At 39.8% G+C, this 21,904-nt stretch overlaps 1 protein-coding gene and 1 pseudogene across 4 annotated transcripts; one reads left to right on the top strand and one right to left on the bottom strand.

Annotated features, from left to right (window-relative positions):
- The first annotated feature begins 1,810 nt into the window (after positions 1-1,810).
- On the top strand, positions 1,811-15,097 carry LOC131103405 (serine/threonine-protein phosphatase 4 catalytic subunit B). Of its 4 annotated transcripts, none has more exons than XM_058049681.1 (9): positions 1,811-1,972; positions 2,507-2,767; positions 3,619-3,670; positions 3,743-3,793; positions 3,961-4,062; positions 6,188-6,361; positions 9,192-9,318; positions 11,609-11,798; positions 14,584-15,097. In XM_058049681.1, the coding sequence occupies exons 2-9, from the start codon at positions 2,658-2,660 to the stop codon at positions 14,711-14,713; spliced, it is 936 nt and encodes a 311-aa protein (XP_057905664.1). In that variant the 5' UTR covers positions 1,811-1,972; positions 2,507-2,657; the 3' UTR covers positions 14,714-15,097. The 4 variants fall into 4 exon arrangements, with proteins under 4 accessions (XP_057905664.1, XP_057905665.1, XP_057905666.1 ...); XM_058049682.1 differs by having other exon boundaries at positions 1,813-1,946; XM_058049683.1 differs by having other exon boundaries at positions 1,835-1,930.
- A 3,544-nt stretch (positions 15,098-18,641) lies between these two features.
- LOC131103431 (uncharacterized) lies at positions 18,642-21,059 on the bottom strand (annotated as a pseudogene).
- Positions 21,060-21,904: the final 845 nt, after the last annotated feature.

The following is a 21,904-nucleotide window of genomic DNA, read 5'->3' as shown; positions in this document are numbered from 1 at the left end:
AATAGCCAATAACCATACTATCTACCATACTAATACATCTATCTATGACACAGTGGTTCATTCAAATTGTGTTTAAGCACTATAACAAGACTGTGGCAGCTTCCACCCTGACATTGGTCCTACACAGTACATCCCTGACACCCTCTGGGTTCACCTCAAAGGGTTGGCTAACACCAAGTATTCACCAAGTAATCATCCTATTACATAAGAGGATGATTAAACATGCTGATGTTGTGCTGTCAAAATATATCCATCCATCCATCCATTTTCTATGCCGCTTATCCTCACGAGGGTCACAGGTCACAGGCTGGATCTGCCCAGCTGTTTTTGGGCAAGAGGTTGGAGCAAGAGGCTGTGTACACCCTGGACTGGTCACCAGCCAATTGCAAGGCACATATAGACAATCATTCACAGTCATATTCATGCCTATGGACAATTTGGAGTCACCAATTAAACTTAACAGGTACTGCGGGTACACCCTGCAAAACGTGCCACAAAAAATATCTCACCGGGGTGGCTTTGATTGGTGCGGCATTTGGTGGGTGAGCACATGGCAGGGTGTGGTGAGTTTTCAACGCTCACGATGTGGTAGTGACTAGAAATAAATGCATTGTGAAATGCAAAACATAAGTTGTGGATATTGTTTTGGTAAAACATCCATACGTCCACTGTCAGGCTTTCACATTCACTCCCTTTCAGTCTCCCCCAGAAGTCCCTCCATAAACTCCAACTGGTCCAAAACTCTGGCATCCAGATTTGAACCAGAACTTCTTCATTTCATCACATCACCCCCATCCGACTGCAACTTCATTGACTCCTGGTCCAACAGAAAATACAGTACAAAATCTCTTCGAGGCCTTACACAATCTCAGCCGCCACATTGCCACCCGCGCTCACTCCCTCCGTTCACCTCACTGTGCCCTCTGCCTGCCTCCATACCGTGTGAAGCAGAACTTTTAGCCACTCTGCTCCCAAACTCTGGAAATCATTACCACCCGACAGCAGGAATACTGATGTCTTCATATATGTCTTACATATGTCACATATGTCTTCATATCAAGACTCAAAACTCATCTGTTCAAGACTGCATGCTCCCTCTGACTTGTCAATGCTGTTTTTATCTTTATTTTCTTTTTGTATTGTGTGTAATGTGCAGTATCCTTGGGTTTTTAGAAAGGCGCTCATGAATGAAATGTTTTTTTTGTTTTTTTTTTTAATAATAGCCCTCGCTGTGTCCCCACTGAATGCCCAGCTACCATGTGCATGTCGGCACTGGTAGGAATATATCACTCCCCCTTTACATCATCAGCATAAATCAGAATAAATAACTAAATCAATTAATTAATTAGAAAAATTAAGTCAAAATAACTACACAAAAGCAAAAACTACTGTCAGCTCTGATTTACAACTTTCAAATCTTCTCGTCCAATTAGGGCATATTTCCTGTGCTGAGAATTGGTTTGTAAAAAATAAATATTATATATATTAGTATTTATATAATATTATATATAATAATAATAATATATTCAATATTTATATGTTTTTATATTAAATATATTATTATATTAGCTGGGATAGGCTCCAGCAACCCCCGCGACCCTCGTGAGGAAAAGCGGTAGAAAATGAATGAATGAATGAATATTATTATATTATATTATTATATATTAAAAATAAGCGAAATCAACAATTTATCAAACTGAATAAAAATATGCAGATATTTGTGGAAATAACCAAAAAAAGACAACTGAAAAATGTCTATTTTATCAGTTAATATTCTATCACATCCTGACACCACCTTTGCGATCGATATTGTGTTCACTTATGACACACCGACTATCCGGTATCTGTCGAAGGAAAAAAAGCGATTCCCGGAAATGACGACACAAGCAGAAAAGGAGACGAGCTGGTGAATGAAGAAGGAACTCTCTACGTAATGAAACAACCTGGTGCTTATTCATTCTTATGCCACGCGGTAATAGTAATATCACATTGTTGTTGGTGTTGATCATTTTGATATGTCGCTATTATTGACTGTTTACAAACTACTACCCGTCTTTCCAAATGCTGCTAATGTTTATGTCGTCAGAGCATGTTTACTCGTTAACCGTCACAATTTCTGGCCAAGTAACTATTTAATCGGCGTATAACGTTGCATAGATTGTTATTAAAAAGTAACAGAGTAAATCAAGGCTTCTCTTATGAAATAAACAATTGTTTGACATCGGTTTTGGGGAACTATCATGCTAACGCTCGCTAGTTAGCATAGGCCTCACGCTCGCGGCCCCTCGAGTGTTCTTTGTGATAGGTTTTGCTCATTTGGTATAAATGAACACAAATAATGAATAAGATTAAGTCCTTACTCAACATAATTTCTTTGCGAGCTGTGCTGTCACAAGAAACAGCTGTACTGCATGGACGTTGCTAAGTTGACTTGTGTTTAATGTCTATAATGTTGTTCAAGTCTGGAACAGGTTCTGGAAATGTTCTCTCTCGCCAATCCAAATAGATCTTCAGTGTCATCGAGTGAGAGCCTAGCTCGTAAAAGTCGAAGAATTAGCTGTCCAAGGAGTGGTCTTTCCGCAACGTGTGCGAGCCTGCTTACTTGTGACCCGGGTGGGATAACGGTCTGAGGTCATAGAAAGCGAGGAGCTTCCCATATGTGTGTGACGATGGGCGACATCAGCGACTTGGACCGACAGATTGAACAGCTCAGACGCTGTGAACTTATTAAGGAAAATGAAGTGAAAGCACTTTGTGCCAAAGCAAGGTAATAAACTTGTATAAATATATATACGCTTCATTTGGGTGAAATTCCAGATTAACCTAAAACGTACAGTTTGCACAAAGTGCATTGTGAATTTTGCCATTCAGTGCCTTGTTAAAAAGTACTGAAACATTTAACAGTTGGACAAATTAAGGGTCACCTGTAAAAGATTATACTGGAGTGCATTTTCACCCGGAAATTTAATCTGAAAGCCCAATATACTCAAAGTTATATGTAGTCATGGAAAAAATTCTTAGACTAGCCTTGTTTCTTCAATGTCTTGCTGGTACCACTACAAGTATGGTACCATACTTGTACAATAAACGAAACCCTGTTTTTTGCTGTACAATTCCATAGCTATAGATGTAAGAACTGTACCATGGAAATGGCTCGATACACCCTTTTAAATTACATTCTTAGGAGCAATTTTTGTTGTCATTATATTTGTAAATCAAATGGACCTTTAGTTTTACCAGGCATTAATGTGAACAAATCACACTTTTAAAAGGCAAATAGACAGCACTGAATGTTATGAAAATCTCTTAACTATACAGAACAGGTGCTTTACTAATTTTAATTCACAATTTTGTCCCGTTACCTCACATTTGACAATTCCTAATCTATTTGTTAAATAACTACAGTGTTTAATAATTTTTGCTTTATTAAATAGTTTTTGTTTTGTTTTACTTGTATATGTATTTCAAGTTAAAGGTAAGGTGTAAAAATGTGAGACTTCAAGCTCCAGCTTTTTTTTGACACTATATTATTTTTTTTCAACTGAAATTTTGAAATTAATTTTAACGTGGTAATTTATACACGATAAATAATTTGTCATTTTTGATGTGTATCTACAGAGAGATTTTGGTTGAAGAAAGCAATGTCCAGAGAGTTGATTCACCGGTTACAGTAAGTGTCATTGTCGTATTTTTCTTGTTTTTCAGTTAGTATCATATGTGACAATCAGCATTAATTTTACAGGTTTGTGGCGATATACACGGCCAATTCTATGACTTGAAAGAGCTTTTTCGAGTAAGTTATTTCTTGATCCTTTCTCTTAACATGTAATTTTAAAATTAAAATATTCTCAAATTGAAATAAATCTCAACATGTAATTTATATATTGTGATGGTTTAAGAATGTTTTCAATTTTTAATTCTATCACATTGTCATATTTTGATTTTGATTTTACATGACAGGTTGGTGGAGATGTACCAGAGACAAATTATCTCTTCATGGGTGACTTTGTAGACAGGGGCTTCTACAGTGTGGAAACATTCCTTCTACTTCTTGCTCTTAAGGTACACCTGCTTCTATCCTAAAACATTGTCATACAGTGCATCCGGAAAGTATTCACAGCGCTTCACTTTTTCCACATTTTGTCATGTTACAGCCTCATTCCAAACTGTATTAATTTAATCTCTCACCTCAAAATTCTACACAAAATACTCCATTATGACAATGTGAAAAAGTTTTTTTTTTTACTTTTTTTGAATTTGAGGCAAGAGATTAATTTAATACAGTTTGGAATGAGGCTGTAACATGACAAAATGTAGAAAAAGTGAAGCGCTGTGAATACTTTCCGGATGCACTGTACAGTAACATGCCCAGACAGTGGCATAGAAAACAGTACTACAGACAAAATAAGGACAGTATGTTGTTTCACTGATTTACCCTTGGATTAACCTGTTTAAGAAAAGAATGGTTAATGAAGGGATGCGCATTGTGAGCATTTTACGCCCATATGCGTCTAAAAATAGATTGTACGGGTATAAAAATAATGGTGAGTACCTGGGCGAGTATGGATTTTGAAAATCATGATAAAGCAGTATCCGAAGTTTAAAAAAAGCCAAATTTTTGGGCAAATTCCCAGTCAACCTGACAGGTGCGAGTGGAGGATGGTGTATGTTGTGTTCAGGGATTGGAATACCAATATAAATGACGTTTTCAAGATGAAACACTCTTCATGAACAACAAAATAACCAAACTTATATGATGCACACAGCGTAGTGAAGAGCTTCATGCTTTCTGCTCCATTCTCTTTGAGTCTTGAGTTGTCGATTTGTTTACTTGTTCAAAACTTAGTGTTTCAAACTGAGTGAGAAAGAAGGACAAAGTAAGAATCCAAAGAATCCGCTATCATGGTGGTTATGCCATGCCTGACTCCATGCAGCGTTAAGGTACTGGGATCATCCGTTTAACATTACTGTCCGCTAGTGACCAAAATACTACATGCGATTTTCAATGTTTTTTATATAAATGAATCAGACCATTTAGGTCAGAAGAAGGAAGTCCATGGAAATACGTTTTCTGTGCAGGTTATTGTGTGTAGCTTCTCTGTAGGAGTCCACAACTTAATACAAAATGCTGAAAATGAGCATAATAGATCCCCTTTAATCATAAAAAGTTAAAATTAACTGCAATTTGGTGTTCAGTTGTGTTGTCATTAACTGTGACACTGTAACTGTGTTTCATACCTCATGTCTGTTTATACTGTTTATGTTGTTAATTGGTAATTGTAGTATTGAAGGTAGTCTTTATTTAGTTTAGTTATTGTAATTTTATTTATCACTTGTTGCAGCGGGGGTCCGAAAGGACTGAAATTTCATGTATGCTGTATGTCTAGCACAGGGGTGGGCAAACTTTTTGACTCGCGGGCCGCATTGATATGACAAAATTTACGGGGGGGGGGGGCAGACTATATATTTTACACGTAACAGTCCACCTGGTATTATTGTATCTGTAAAATTGTCATGCAATCTGCTATTATTATTTATTATTTTATATTTATATTCAAATATTTTAAAAATAATAAAATATTATAATTACAATAAAATTAAAATAATAATTATTATATTATTATTATGTAAAATATGCAAATATAACAATATTACATATAATTAATATAATAATTAGCATTAATATAATAATTCTAATAATCATAATAGTTCTAATAATATTATAACAATCTAATAATAATAATAATAATATTATTATTATTATTATGTGCTTGTGTCCCTTTTTTCAGGAGCACTTTGTAAACAACAGACCATGTCAAAAAACGAAATTGATAAAACCATCAAAAGGTTGGCTCAGGCCATGATGCCAGGTTGTATGTTGAGTTTAAATGAAATACTTTGGAAAGATTGGGCGGGCCGTATTCAAACACTTGGCGGGCCGGATGTGGCCCCCGGGCCGTAGTTTGCCCACCCCTGGTCTAGCATGTATAGCATATTTTTGACAATAAAGTTGACTTTGACTTTTTGACTTTTGACTTGAAAAATAAATCAGCTAGGGGGCAAACAATTTGTCACACTACTGTATGTAATATAAGCTTATATATGCTTCCTATGAATTATCTGCATGGGGTCACATAACAAATGGTGGTTTTTTAATCCTCGCCATGGTCATGTGTTTCATTCACAGGTTCGTTACCCAGACAGGATAACTTTGATTCGGGGAAATCACGAGTCTCGGCAAATCACCCAGGTCTACGGTTTTTATGATGAGTGTCTCCGCAAATACGGCTCTGTCACAGTTTGGAGATACTGCACTGAGATATTTGATTACCTGTCCCTCTCTGCTATTATTGATGGCAAGGTGAGATCATGTTTTATGCTCTGTTATGTCAAAAACAGTATACTTTGTAGAGAAAATAAATGAGTTGACCATTGTAAAAAAATACTGTATATTATGTGGAAGTTGAGCCTTTTGTGTCAACAGGATTATTTGTGGCAGCCACTTATAAGAAGCAGCAACCAGCATATGGTGCAGTTAATTCAGGCTTAACTTTGGTCTGCTTACAAATCTGGAAATAAAAATGTGTTCAACAGCAGAGCCATACGATGCTACAGCGTAATATAGAGCCAACTTTGATGTCAGATTGTTTTGAACAAGAAAGAGATGTTGATGCACCCCTGTAACATAGTAATAGGGTAAACACTACATTCAAGAAATTAAGTTGTGTAGAAAACTTTATTGTAAAGTAATGCACAAGTGTCAAACGTAAGGCACCGGGGCCAGATGTGGCCCTCCACGGAATAACATGACAATAATGCACTTGACTTTTTTCTTCTAAATGTATTTGTTCTTTTTTCCGGCCGATACCGATTTTTTCCCATCACCCTTAGCCGATAGCCAATTTTGCTTGGGCCGATATTTGTGGCCGATACAGCTTTTGCTCCCTCAATTTATATGAAAAAATTCAGGATTCAGCTTTCTTAAACACACATTTAAACAGCATTAACAATTTTAAAAGGAGTAAATATTCACCCATGTGCAAAACATTTCTGTCGTAGTTTAAGTTTTATCTAGCATGATGTGATGACCTCCGCAGTGTGACGCGTGCGGCGGAAAAATACATTGGCAAACCCACGTGCGTATCGGCCGATACCGATTCAAGTAAAGAACGCAAATATCGGCCCGATATATCGGCCAGCCGATGTATCGATCGATCCTTAGTTCCTTCATTTTGACCGAAAAAATTGACTGTGTGCAGTTCTGCTAACTTCATTATCTGATCATGCAACATGATATTCCAGGCTTTTTTGTCATCAAAATTGAACATTTTAATGTCTGTCGACACCTTGACCTTAACTCGCTTAATTTATCATTTCAAAGCACGTTATCCGTTAGCCTTGCAAACCTCATCGCTGTGTTCCTCATAGCATTGTTAGTTAGCACTAAGGATCGACCGATACATTGGCCGGCCGATATATCGGGCCGATATTTGCGTTTTTTCCTTCTATTGATATCGGCCGATACACGCGTATGTTTGCGGATGTATTTTTCCACCGCATGATTTACAGTCAGGCATCCGCCGGGGCAGCTTTGTGTTACCCCGGCGGCAGAGGACCCCGCAACACTCGTAGTCGCGGTACCCCGTCCCCACTGTTGAATCACATCAAGGGCGCATTTTCACAAGTAATAGAGTTAGCTCACGTTTAACACTTTACTAAGCCCATCACATTTCACTGGGTGATTGCTAGGCATAACAGTTAAAAGTCACGGTGTGACAACAAGAAAGCCCAAAAACATCGCATACAAACGCAACAGACGAATAAAAGCACTCTCACTAGTTGAGCAGAACAAGAATGAACAACTATGCAACTTTAAATGCGTGTCGTGTGTGCGCTCTCTCCGAGCAGGCACACACACAGAAGGAATTGGAGCAGCCGTGTCTGCTTATGAGAGGTCTTTAGCGTGCACAACACAAACTTTAATGGTGAGAGAAATGTTTTATATATCATACTAAATTGTGTCAGTGTGATGTGTTTGTGTGTGTGGAGGCGGTGGTGCGGGGGGGTGAGCGTCACACTGCGGAGGAGCAGTCATCACATTGATGCTAGATAAATTTAAACTACGACAGAAATGTTTTGCACATAGTTGTATATTTATTCCTTTTAAAGTTGATAATTCCGTTTAAATGTGTGTTTAAGAAAGCTGAATCTACTGTGTTCAGTGTTTACATTTCAATAAATATTTGTTTAAACATGAGACCTGTAATATTTGTTATCATGGTCATTTTTTCATGTAAATTGAGGGATCAAAAGCAGTATCGGCCCAAGCAAAATCGGCCATTGGCTAAGGGTGATGGAAAAAAATCGGTATCGGCAACTACTCTATGAAGTAGTATAAACTCTACATAATGTACTAGTCAACACAACTCTGCTTTCTTAGCAGTAAAGATAACAGCATAACATGAAAATAACAGATTATTATGCAAATTGTCACTTCTCTTTGCTTCCATATGACGCTTCAAGTTTGTTGTGTAACCATGTAATTGCTTACATGGTTTACACCAGTGCTTGTCATATAGAGGGGTGCGTCCCCCCTGCATGGCGTTTGGTTTGGTGTCTGCTTACTAGGTCAGAAGACAGGTAATGGGGTTCTCAATAAAAACTCCAGTTGAGTTAAAAAAAAAATTCTGTCCCATGACAGAATATAATTGAGAACCACGGTTTTACACAGTTTCTTATTCACCATTGCATCAAACGAGAAATGTTTCTATATGTCTACTCCTCTTTTCTCTTTTACCTCTGCCTTGACACATTGCAGCATACGGTATGGGTAAGAGGCGGTACAGCCAAGTCTCACATAAATCCCATGTAAAATCTGGGCAGGAATGTGAAACTTTGAGTTACCACGTGACAGCCTCAACCTTCAGGACTTGGTGTAAAGGGATAAAAAAATGTAAATTAGTTTATTTCTTAAGGTACATAGACATATACAGCCTTATAAACAACTGGAAGGTGCAGAGGGAGATACAGTCTGGCTGTCTGCGACCACGCATTTTTAAGTTGTTAATCTGAGCCTTGCAAAGTTATGTCTTCTTCTTTCTTCAAACATTTTCTGTGTGTGCTTATTTTTAGTTTCTGGTTTCATTTAATGTGGATCATCTGTTTTCATTCAGTCCTTTGTGTCCCCTCAGATATTTTGTGTGCATGGTGGCCTGTCTCCTTCCATCCAGACACTGGATCAAATAAGGACGATTGACAGAAAACAGGAAGTGCCCCATGATGGGCCCATGTGTGACCTGCTTTGGTCAGACCCAGAAGGTAATCCAGTGTCTATTTTCAAAGGGATTAAGTTTGCACTCTACAAAAATCTAAACATAATGCTTTTGTTTTTACTCTCATTTTTCATGAGCTGAACTCAAAGATGCTAGACTTCAAGTCACAAAAAGCCTACCTCTCTCAAATATTTTTCACAATCTGTCGAAATATGTGCTGGTGAGCATTCATCATTCTATCCTATCCTCACAGGTGTTAGTATCAGTTAGTATCTGGTGTGACCATCATTGGCCTCTAAGATGTTGGCTGATATTTTTTTATATACTGGTATAGAGTCTTTCAATTCCAAGAAAATTACTTTTAAATTAAACAGAAACAAGCAGAGTTGCCTGCCTCTGCGAACTTTGCTACATAAGACAAATAAAACTGCCTCCTACAGGATTAAACAGGTTGAAATGGCGATAAACACTGGCGACGGTTGGTGGCAGCTCAGAGAGCGAATGGAAACTAGCGGGTTAACTTCATTTAGTGGTGGTTGAGTGCATGACTCAGGCTAGATGAGTATATCTTCACCGCTTAAATGTAGAGTGAAGACGGGAAGCACATTTATTCTTGTACCCAACTCGTCGTTGGACATACTACTGGCCTTTAAAACAAAAGCTGTTTGTCATCGAACTGTGTAAACAAGAGTGTCATAAAAATATCTTACATATGCAGTTGGAATTGCATAGGTGACCACATCTTCCTTAATCCCAAGCACAGGCATTACAGTTTGTTGAAGATTTAATAGCAACGTGTGCAGAGGCTGACATCCCATTTGAAAAATTAGCCTGTGTGTTACTAATAAATAAATGTTCTTTGCAATTTGAGAGTGTATTTCATTATATGAATTAAGGTTTGTAGCTTTTTACAAGACTTTTTATATCATCCCCACTGCCACCATGGGCCATTCCATCCACAACACAGGTGCATTTTACAGTATTAATGGTATTTTGAATGCACATACTTAACATAAGATACTTTGATGAATCTGAGGCCCATGGTTTTGTCATTCAGGCAGAAGCATTACCTCATCTTGTTGCATGATAAAGCACGACCCCATGTTCCAAGGCTCAGTACAGAATTCCTAGAAGCTGAAAACACCCCTGTACTTGCATGGCCAGCATACTCACCCAACATATTACCCAGTGACCATGTTTGGGATGCACTGGATTGGTGTATATGGTATTTGAGGAACCCGTCTGGACCACCACCAATACAGTTTAACTGCACATTTTGAAGTGGCTGCTTATTGTGGTCAACCGAAGGCACACCTGTGCAATATACATGCTGTGTCAGTGGCATCTTGATATGCCACACCTGCAAGGTGGCTAGATTAGGTTAAGCATGAATGCGCTAGGGGTGTGAATCTCAGCACTGAGGACGATTCGATACACATCTCGATGCACTGCCAGCGATACGATACTTTAACGATACATTGAATTTTCTGGCGATATGATTCACCCTCTTCACGATACGATACGATGCGATAATCATTTAGTTCAAAGCAATGCAATCCGATATGATGCAATTTCTAGTGATATGATGCAATTCAACATGATGCAAATAAGCAAAGGGAATGCAATGGAATTCAGTATGGTCATACAAAAAGGATTTGGCTTTATTCTTTATAGGCACTTGGCAGTATATTCAGTAAATGGTGTCCCCTTTTGGGGGTGGGGGTCTGCATGTTTGTCTGCTGCCGTTGTATGGCTTCTTAACGCGGCATTCTTTGCAAATGATGGACGTTTTGTCGAGCTTTCCGCTGTTCTTGATAATCCGTAGTGTTTCCAAACATACCATTTAAACGTCGCGGGGGGGGGGTTAAATATAGAAACGTCCTCGCTGCTGCTTGTGTGCGAACGTCCATGTTGTTTTACTAGTAGTTATATGTGCCTCATGGCTTCCATCCGTATTCAATACAAAGCGCGAAATAATGATGGTGCATTCATTGCACCTGGGGAACAGCATATGGGGTGAAGGTGAACATTAATAAAATGGTGCTTGCATTGGATTTTACCAATACCCACAAAACGCATCGCGATGAATCTAGATTTTACACGTCAATTGCATCCATACCCATGAGCCGATTGCACTTGCATCGCGTGCATGCGCATCAATGTTAGAATGCGCACTGGCACAGATTTGTGAACAACAGTTGAGGGAGTTCAGCTCATGAATAATGAGAGCAAAAAATTTATTTAGATTACTTTATTTATATTTTTGTTCAGTGTAATTATATGTTGGAAGCTTCCAATGTAAAAAATGTAGTCTCACTTTGTGTTCCTGCTCTTAGACACTACAGGATGGGGGGTGAGTCCAAGGGGTGCTGGTTACTTGTTTGGTAGCGATGTGGTGGCCCAGTTCAATGCTGCTAATGACATTCACATGATTTGCCGAGCACATCAACTGGTCATGGAAGGCTATAAGTGGCACTTCAATGAAACTGTGCTCACTGTTTGGTCAGCACCCAACTACTGCTACAGGTAAGATATAGAGTATTTTTAATGTTCCGTTTTCTTCCAATTTGTGTTTGTATGGGCATCAACAAGTCAGCTATGTAAGCTACTGACCTGACGGCAATCTAGAAGGAAACACTTGTCACCTACAAAGAGAAAATTGTCCAATCTCACTCTATATAGTAAATTTAAAATTTGACTAATCTTGAACAAAATTAAACCCTAAAATTATAAAATGCATGTTTCTGTTCTCAATTACAAAATATATATATATTTTTTTTCCCTGAAGGAAACGCTATCACCTACTGTTGAAAAGTTTACAATCTGTCCTAAACTGTAAATATCACATGTTGTAGGATTTTTCAACAAACTGAAACTGTGAAATTAGAAAATGCATGTTTATGCTCTGTAATTACGTGTTACAAAAGGCTTAATTTATAATGGGAAGTCAATGGAACTTTATTTTCTGATTCTGCAAAAAAATAAAGCCTAAAAAAAAATATAATACTAATGTTACACATAGTTAAGATTGACATAGAGCCGCTGCCACCTAACACATTTTGTATTTTTGTAAGCAAAAACAGTGACATAATTTAATAAAATGGGTTTTTAGGGTATTTTGAATAGAGCTCAATTTGATTGATTGAGCTAAACAAAAGTACGGCGCTTGCATCAGGTTTTACCGATACCCACAAACGCATCGCGATGAATCTAGATTTCACCCGTCAATTGCATCTGTACCCATTGAATGAGCCCATGCACTCGCATCGCGCGCATCGATGTATCGATTAAATTGATTATTTTCCACACTCTTAGTGTGCAGGCGAAAAGTGGATAAAAGTGTCAGGTGTGATAGAAGAGTTTCAGCTAAAATGAAAGGAAAGCTTCACAAAACTGTGGTGAGACCAGGGATGTTGTTTGGTCTAGAGCAGGGGTGCTCATTAAGTCGATCGCGATCTACCGGTCGATCGCGGAGGTGGTACTGGTCGATCGCGGCGTGACATGAAAAAAATATCATCCTGGCATCAATGCCGTCACTTGATTGATATACAGGGCAGCCATTCAGATGACAACTGAATGTTGCCCTTCGGGTGACCAATCAAATCAAACAACGTCTCTAAGTGCAGCAGAACTTACGATGTCAGCCTATCATCCACCCCCGTTACTTGATTGACATACAGGACAACCAGTCAGATGACAACTGAATTTTGACCTTTAGGTCACCGCTCATGCGTAAACAACGATGCAAAGTGCTAAGCTAGTCGGCAAATTGCGAGATTTTAAGCCCTCGCTAAAGTTTATGGTCACTAAAATGAGTGAAGGCGCTGGACCAAGTAAAAAGGCAAAAACATATCACTTCCATATGGAATGGGAGGTGGACTTTTTTTTCACAATGTACATGAACATTTGGAAGTGTGCGTGAGGCTGGCTATCAGCAGCTACTGTCCGGACTATGCATCCCTGGCTGATTCAACTCAGTGCAAGTCATCAAAGTAAACTCAGGTAATTACAAAAAATTTTAATAGTTAATTATGTGTGTTTTGCAATATTGGCTCATTTGGTTATGTAAGGTACATCAACATACATTGTACGTACAAATAATCCTCAATACATTTGAAAATAAATAGATGTTTTGCATTTTTGTAGTGGGTAGATCATTTTGACTCGGTCATTTTAAAAGTAGCTCGCATGCTGAAAAAGTGTGAGCACCCCTGGTCTAGAGACAGTGCCACTGAGGAAAAGATAGGAAGCAGAACTGGAAGTAGCAGAGATGAGGATCCTGAGGTTCTCATTGGGAGTGACCAGGATGGATAGGATCAGGAACGAATCCATCAGAGGGACATTATATGTTAGAGACCTTGAAGTCCCTAACATTCTAACAGTCTTTAACAGTCTGACCTTGGAGTCAAGAGAGGCCAGACTGAAATGGTTCGGACATGTCCAGAGGAGAGATAGTGAATATATTCGTACAGTAAACCTCGGATATATCGAATTCAATTGTTCCCACTGGTTTTGTCCGATATAAGCGAAATCCGTTATATGCGTATACCGGAAAATGTCCGTTTTACGCATATATCGGATTTATATCCGGTATATGCGTAAATCGGATTTTATCCGTTATAAAAAAGGCACTTCCTTGACTATGTTTCCAATGTACCTGGACGCGCAGGCAACGCTGCAAACGCTGCAAATGACGTCGTATAGCGGCCTGTCACGATTCGGCGAATCGGAGCGCCACGATGCGGCCATCCGATATATGCGAGGGAAATTTAATGGAAATGCATTGGAACGGGACTGGAGATTTTGTCCGAAATAGGCGAAATCCGTTATAAAAAATCTGATATATGCAATTAATTTTTATTGGAAGTGCATTACAGAAAAATTGGTTCTTTTTTATCTGTCCGTTGTGAGCAAATTTCCGATATATCTGAGTCCGATATATCCAAGGTTTCCTGTAGAAGGATGCTGCGTTTAGAGCTTCCAGGTAGGAGGCATAGAGGAAGACCAAAGAGGAGGCTTATGGATGTGATGAAGGAGGACTTGAGGGTAGTTGGTGTGAAAGAGACAAATACGGAAGACAGGGTTGAATGGAGGCAGTTGATTTGCTGTGGCGACCCCTGAAGGGAAAAGCCGAAAAAGAAAGAAGACATTATATTGTACAGGATTTTATTTTATATTTTTTACTTACATTACTTTTGAGAGATACTGGAGTCATGCATTTTTTAAAAAACGGATAAGCTGGATAAACATTATAGTTGTCGATCTCTTGTTAATGAATTATCACAGCCATCTTTTCTATTTGGATACGCAGATGTGGTAACGTGGCTGCCATTTTGGAGCTGGATGAACATTTACAACGAGAATTCATCATATTTGAAGCAGCGCCGCAGGAGACCAGAGGCATTCCATCAAAGAAGCCAGTTGCAGACTATTTCCTGTGAAGATTTTTTTCCCCCAAGCTTATGTGGCGCTGGACAGGATGTCCTGCTTCTGGGCAATTCAGAACTCACTGCAGTTTGACTGGAAACCTGGAAATCCCATTAATCTCTGGCAATGTCAACTTCAGATCATTTGTTCTTCTCTCATACCTCTTTTGCTCTCTTACTCTGTAGTCCTCTCCTCACCAAGTTTATTTTCAAGCTAGCATGTAATGAGCATATTTTTTTCCAGAAAAATACTCCGGTAGGTTATGCAATTTATTTTGTAAGAGCTGGCCAAAGCAAGCCACTGTATTCACTATTGTTTTGTCTTTTTCCTTTTTAATTTTCAATTCTTTAGATCTATCCATTTTGATATTGTGATAATAAAGTTTTTGTATTATTGCAGATTGTTCAGGTGGTCTTCATGTGACTTGTTAATGTGTACAACAATGCGCGGTTCCTTTGGTCAAGTTTAAACTGACCTGGCCATTTACAGTGGAAGTGGAACAAATAACCTATTCTAAATGGTCCTGCTGTGGTTCGGTCTTGTGGGTCAGCTCTCCAGTCCATCAAACCAATCAGGTAAAAGTATAGTAGTGATGTACAAATTAAATTAATTAAACCAATGACTCGCCTTACAGGATAATAAAGCAACTCGTTTTTTTCAACGAATGAAGGCATGCGGCTCCCAGGAAAGGTGATTTCTACTGATAGGGGATTTGTACTGTAAACACAGTAGATATTACAATGAAGGCTTAATATGTGAGGGTGAGGATTGGGACGATAATTGTATTAACACAGCATCATAAGGGATTCAGGAAAAACATTAAATTCGTTGGGCTAATGTCCATGCAAATGAATTCAGAGTGATAACGTAGGTCCATGTTTACTAAGTACAGACAATCTTGGCACATCTGTCTGAAATGTGCTGGTTTTTACTCTTAATGAACAGAAATGTAAAAGACACAACGGGACTATACAGATTTTTATTAGGGCTTTTAAATTTTATTTATTATTTATTTATTTATTATGTAATAGTTATTTATATGTATTATTATTGTTATATTTAACTCGTTAGTTTGATTTTGGTTTTGGTAGTTTGAAGCGTCTAACTGTTGCCACAAGCTGGAACAAATATTGAGCAGAAATGGACAAAGAAAAGAGTATTTAGATTGGTAAAGTTAGCTTCAAAGCCCTGGCAGATGGCTCTTGTCGCAATACCAAAGTTATTTGTATCTACTGTCGCTGTGTTTGATTTATTACATGGCCTGCCAGAGACTGGAGCAGTGCAGTCATTGTTTTAATATCGTATACAGTGCCACCTTGGCATTAAAGTGTCTCAACTAAACAGTGTTTTTTTACATTTTTACATCTCTGCTGATTTTTTCATTGAACTGCCCGTTAAAAATTTGAGTTACACCTGCTATTGACGGACTGTCAATGTGACTGATGACCGTGGATGAAGAGTGTTGTGCTAGCATTAGCGATTTAGCGTCCAACTAGCTAGGGGAAGATTTTCAACATCTTGGTAAAACATACATACATTACAGTGATGTGATTGATCCTATTTATGATGTATTGTATACAACTATGGCAGGAACAACATCAAATGAAAAGCACTAAATAAATACAGAGCTTGGTAGACTTTGTTTTTCAGAGAGGTTGTGTACCACAATTATGCACATAAGTGCTCAAAGTCATCAAATCTTTATGCATTCCTACATAGTATCAGCATTTGGAGAACGGTGTGATGGTGCGTTCAATGACCATCCAAAATGTAGGACAAATTGCAGCTGACATTAAGCATTCACAAACTGGGGTATTTCTAATTAATAGTTCTAGTATTGTAATGAAATATTTACTGTGATATAATTTTACATTTCTGTGTATTTTAATGTGTTTTAAAAGGGAAATTTAATTATATTGAGTTGGAATTTTTTATTAAATGTTTTATGACTATTGCCCTGTGTTTTAGGTATTTTCATTTGTACATTTCATGAAGGAAAGATGTATCGAGGCAAATATTTAATAATAATTTCTGAATGTTCCTAAATAGGCTTTTTTTACTCAAACATTTAGAATTTAAAACCAGTATCATAAACAAATATTATTTTTAGTTGACGCAAATAAACAAAAACATGTTTGTGTCAGTGTGAGAGGTCTCACTGACTCACCGTTTGTATTTGTTGAAGGTTTGTGGGGGAATTTAAGAGCTAATATGCTAATAATAAAGAAAAATAGTGAAAATATGCTTGCTGACTGTATTGTTTTAAATAATGGCCCATAGTATCCTTTTACATAAAATGTAATAACTATCGTTGTAGTTGCACATGGAATCGTTACCATGAAGAGATTTCCTCTACTTATAGATAAAAACTTATTTCTACATGCGATTAATGCGATTAATTGCGATCAAATATTTTAATAGATTGATAGCCCTAATTTTTATGTATTAACAGCTCCAAATGAAATTAATATGAAAGATACCAGACAAGTCCAAACATTTATTTGTCTAACACTACAGTCGTCAGTGTTAGAACACAGTTTTTTTCCCATGTATGTTTATTGTTTTGTTTTTTTTTATAACACAAATATACAAAATACAAACTCAGAACACAAAACATAATATACAAACATAACATCATTACAACAAAGCAGGTTGCCAGCCCACCCACCCTCTATCCCCGTTGAGGACCCATATAAAACCTCACTTGAATCTTGCAGTGCATGTTACATTCATCATTGAGCTTGATTTGCATTTACAAGATATTGAAAGAAAGGTTGCCACGATATTTCAAAATGTTGAAGTCTGTCTTTCAAGATATATCTTATTCTTTCCAGATGGAGTGTGTTAGTCAACTGCTGTAGCCACATCTTAGTTGATGGTACACTTACACTTTTCCATAGCATTAGAATCTATTTTTTCGCTATAATGAGACCATATGAAATGAAACATTGTTGTGCCTTATTTAACATTTGAAAGGATTCAGAAACCCCAAGGATGATGAGTAAAGGCTCTGGCTTTAACACAATCCCCAAAACCTCGGACATTATATCAAAAACACCAGACCAAAAAGAGTATATTTTGGGGCACAGTGCATAACTATGAAGATGAGTTGCCTTCGAAGATTTGCATTTGTCACAGATATCTTTCCAAGTGCACTATCCCAAAGATCATCTGTAATCGATTCGCCAAGTTCTTTCTCCCATTTATGCTTATGTATATGAGCTGGAGAGGGAGTCATTGACAGGAGGGCATTATAAATGTGTGTTATCAGTTTTGGTTCGTCTATTGTCAATTTCAGGCAATCATTTATTAATGTTTTTGACTCATTCCGAAAGTCCTCCATATGTTTACGTATATAATCCCTAATTTGCAGATATTGAAAGAAAGAATTATTTTCCAATCCAAATGTATGCTGTAGTTGAGAAAATGAGGCAAAGATACCCTGTATATATAGATCTCCAACACATTTAACACCTTTCTGACTCCATTTGGCAAAGCTTCCTTCTATCTATGGATAGAGCCGACACCAGAGTCTCCTCCGCAGGCATCACGGTCAGAACAGGGAGGAAGTGGCGGGCGCAAGAGGCAGTTGAACAGGCTGAAGCAAGACTAAGGCATGGCGTCTTAGTAGGGTCAGTGGCAGTTGGACGAGCTGGTCTTGGTAGCCACACAAGACCATGCTACGGATAGAGTAGGGGATATAGAATTGAGGTTATAACTGGCTTTAATTTGTTTCCAAATGCAAATCATGCTGTGGATAAGAGGGTTATTGTTGTATAATGATCTACTGATCGGAGCTGGTGCTAACAGAATTGCAGCTAGTGAATGTGGATGGCAGTCTTCCTGTTCTATCATTAGATTGATGAAACACCTCAAGGGTGTGGCTTGGACACATCCTCAGTGAAGGACCTAGGGTCATTGGGTGTTTCGGGTCTTTGATCTTCAGACACCCTCACCTAGGCGACCCAACCGGGGATGATCAGGCCCCAGTTTGTGTCCAAGCAGCATGCTACTCCATGTGTCTCCCCTCTTGATCCACAGCCACCTCGAGGCTTTTTCAGCCGCCTCGCTGATGTTTTTGGTGGCCCTTCTTGCTTGCAGCCCTCTGATGCCAAGGAGCTTGAGTGCTCGATGTAACGACTGCCCTGGAAAGCCTCTGCAGCCCACTTCTACTGGCTCACAGCGGGCCCTCCAGCCACTCTCTCTACACAACTCCACCAGCTCCAGGTATTTGGCCTTCTTCCGCTCGTGGGCCTCCTCCATCCGGTCTTCCCAGGGGACTGTAAGTTCCAGCAGCACCGCTTGTTTTGTTGCGTCCGACGTTAAGACCAGGTCTGGCCTCAGTGACGTCCTGGCTATGTGCTCTGCAAACTTAAGTTGCCTCCCGAGGTCCACGAGCAACTTCCAGTCACGGGCTGTGGCTAGCAGTCCAGTCGGAACTTTATGTCCTGCCGGGTGTTTCTCCCCAGCCCTGACGAAGGTGATGTTCTGCCTACCCGGGGGCTGGTGCTTGCTCTGCTGGATCCCGGTGCAGATGGTGTCTGCTACTGCCTTCAGCACCTGGTCATGGCGCCACGTGTATCTCCCCTCTCCCAGGGCTTTCGGGCAGCAGCTCAGGATGTGCTCCAGGGAACCCCGTGCCGAGCACAGTGGGCATGCTGGGGTTTCTGCTAGCCCCCAGCAATGAAGGTTTGATGGACTTGGGAGCACATCCTACACTGCCTGAATCAGGAACTTGAGTCTGGCTGGTTCCGACTTCCAAAGTTCTGACCAGGTGATCTTCCGTGCCGATGCGTGGTCCCAATTAGTCCATGCTCCTTGCTGGCGCATGGCCACTGTCCTGGTTCGGCGTTCCTCTTCCACCTCTGCACAGATCTCTCCCTGCACCATCTGACGTCTCTCTCGTCCCTGGGCCTTGTCGTAGCGTGGTCTTGTGTGGCTACCAAGACCAGCTCGTCCAACTGCCACTGACCCTACTAAGATGCCATGCCTTAGTCTTGCTTCAGCCTGGTCAACTGCCTCTTGCGCTCGCCACTTCCTCCCCGTTCTGACCGTGATGCCTGCGGAGGAGACTCTGGTGTCAGCTGAGTCCCTGTACAGCAGCACCACTCTGGCTCTGGTGACTTTGAACTCCTCGGTCAGGCCAGTAAAGGGGAGTTGCAGCTTGTTGGTATTCCCATACAGGGCGATGCTGCTTAGACTCTTTGGCAAGCCTAGCCACCTGCGCAGGTACTGGCTGATGTTGCGTTCGAAGCCCTCTACAATGGATACTGGGACTTCATAGATCAGTAGTGGCCACAGGAGTCTCGGCAGGATACCATGCTGGTATATCCATGCCTTGAACTTCCCCGGGAGGCCTGACTTGTCCACTACTGATAGCCAGGTCTTCAACTCTGCGTTGACTGACTGCACGGCTGCCTTGTCTTTCAGAGTGCTGTCGAAGATCTTCCCCAGGCTCTTCACAGGCTTCTCCGATGGAATGGGGACTCCATTCAAGTTGAAGCGGTGTTTGTCCTCAAGTTTCCCCTTCCTCAGGACCAGGGACCTGGACTTGGCTGGTTTGAACATCATCCTCGCCCAAGTGATGCTCCTTTCCAGCCCACGGAGAAGCCACCTGCACCCTGTCACTGATGTTGCTGTACCGTCAGGTCGTCCATGAAGGCTCGAATCGGAGGTTTGGACAGGGGGCCCCTACACTCCACTTCTGCTACCTTGACAAGTGTGATGGAAAATTTTATATTTCACAGATATAACATAGGTTACACATTGTGTGAATTACTTTACAGCCTTTTGTAGAGCTTCAACATTTGCATCCTAGCATCCGAGCACATCCTGCTATTCCTAAGGATGGTGGCACAGCAGGAGGCTATCTGTAACCTGGGGTTAGGGGCAGTGTCGGAGGAGGTCATTCTTTGATCAAAGCTTTACCTTCATGGGACAAGGGGACATCAGGATGTCCCACCAAATGGTTGACACCAGGAGGTTCTCTCGCATGGGTGTGACAAACCGTGCCAGAAGAATGTGTTTGTATGCTAACCCCCATACATGAGGGTGGCATCGGGGGAGTGACATGAATGTCTCTTTTCTCTTGTAATGTAATTCATTTGCATGCTATGGAGTATAAAAGTTCCCGCCAAGAGACCACTCTTGGCCAGACACCTACAGACCGCCATGCATACTGTGTGTTGTCTGACCCCTTTGTTTTGCAAAGGTAATAAAAACTGCCAGAGTTATGTATTTATTTCAGGCATTCTCTATCCTACTTAGGATGATAGAATTTTTTTCCACAACAATTTGGTGTCAGAAGTGGGATTCCTTGGCTGATTGGATCTGGACCTGTGGCGGACAGCGACTGATCATCCTGGAATTATTTTTTTCCTCCAGCCTCTCTGTCATTGACATTCAGAGATTTTCAGGGCTGACCGTCCAGGACTCCAGACCATCACCACTGGAATCTCTTATCAGAGTGGAACTACGTTTTTTTTTGACGGTGAGAATCCTGAAATAATTACTATATTTGATTTGTTTATATGTAAGTGTTGTAGTGTTTCCCATATGCACATTTGGTCAGTCGTCGGTACGGATAAGATCTCTGTAACATGAGTGAGTCGTGTATTAGAGTATACTGGGTATACTTTCATGCAAATAAGATCTCAGTAACTACATTGAGTGAGTTATGCATGGTATGGGCGGACAAAACCTCAATAATATAAAAAAAAATTTTTTTTTAAATTGTGAGTGAGTCGCGCACCATTGGGCGAACAAGATCTCTGTAATAACAAAGAGTGAGTTGCGCTTGCAGCTGTTTTGTGCTGATGAGACCTCAGTAATAGATTAATAGATAGTACAGTAAAGTCTCGTTATATCGATATCGGTTATATCGAAGTACTGCTTATTACAATACTATTTTCATTTCCCGGCAAATTTCCAGTCTTTTATGATATAATTAGTTCCGTTAGTACGATACCCGGTTATTATGATAATCCGGTTACTACGATGCCCTTTTCATCTCCCGCCAGCCAATTTGGTCTGCTTATATCGATACAAAAGCAGCTTAAATCAATCTTTGCTTAAGGATTTCAATACCAAAAAAGAACACTGCGAACGGCTGCTTCCAGTCAACTTTATTTTTCACACTTCCACCACCAGAGCACAGCACACACACCGATTCCCGCACTTCCTGGTTCACAGGTCATGCTCAACCC

The sequence above is a fragment of the Doryrhamphus excisus genome, chromosome 15, assembly GCF_030265055.1.
Source record: "Doryrhamphus excisus isolate RoL2022-K1 chromosome 15, RoL_Dexc_1.0, whole genome shotgun sequence".
NCBI lineage: Eukaryota > Metazoa > Chordata > Actinopteri > Syngnathiformes > Syngnathidae > Doryrhamphus > Doryrhamphus excisus.
The sequence above is the reverse complement of the archived record's forward strand: the minus strand, read 5'-3'. Positions and strand labels throughout refer to the sequence as shown.

Excerpts from the sequence above, each read along its gene's own strand:
- LOC131103405 (XM_058049681.1), top strand. The coding sequence starts at position 2,658 with ATGTGTGTGACGATGGGCGACATCAGCGACTTGGACCGACAGATTGAA. Across the intron at positions 3,671-3,742 it reads GAGTTGATTCACCGGTTACA|GTTTGTGGCGATATACACGG; the intron begins GTAAGTGTCATT and ends TTAATTTTACAG. Across the intron at positions 11,799-14,583 it reads GCACCCAACTACTGCTACAG|ATGTGGTAACGTGGCTGCCA; the intron begins GTAAGATATAGA and ends TTGGATACGCAG.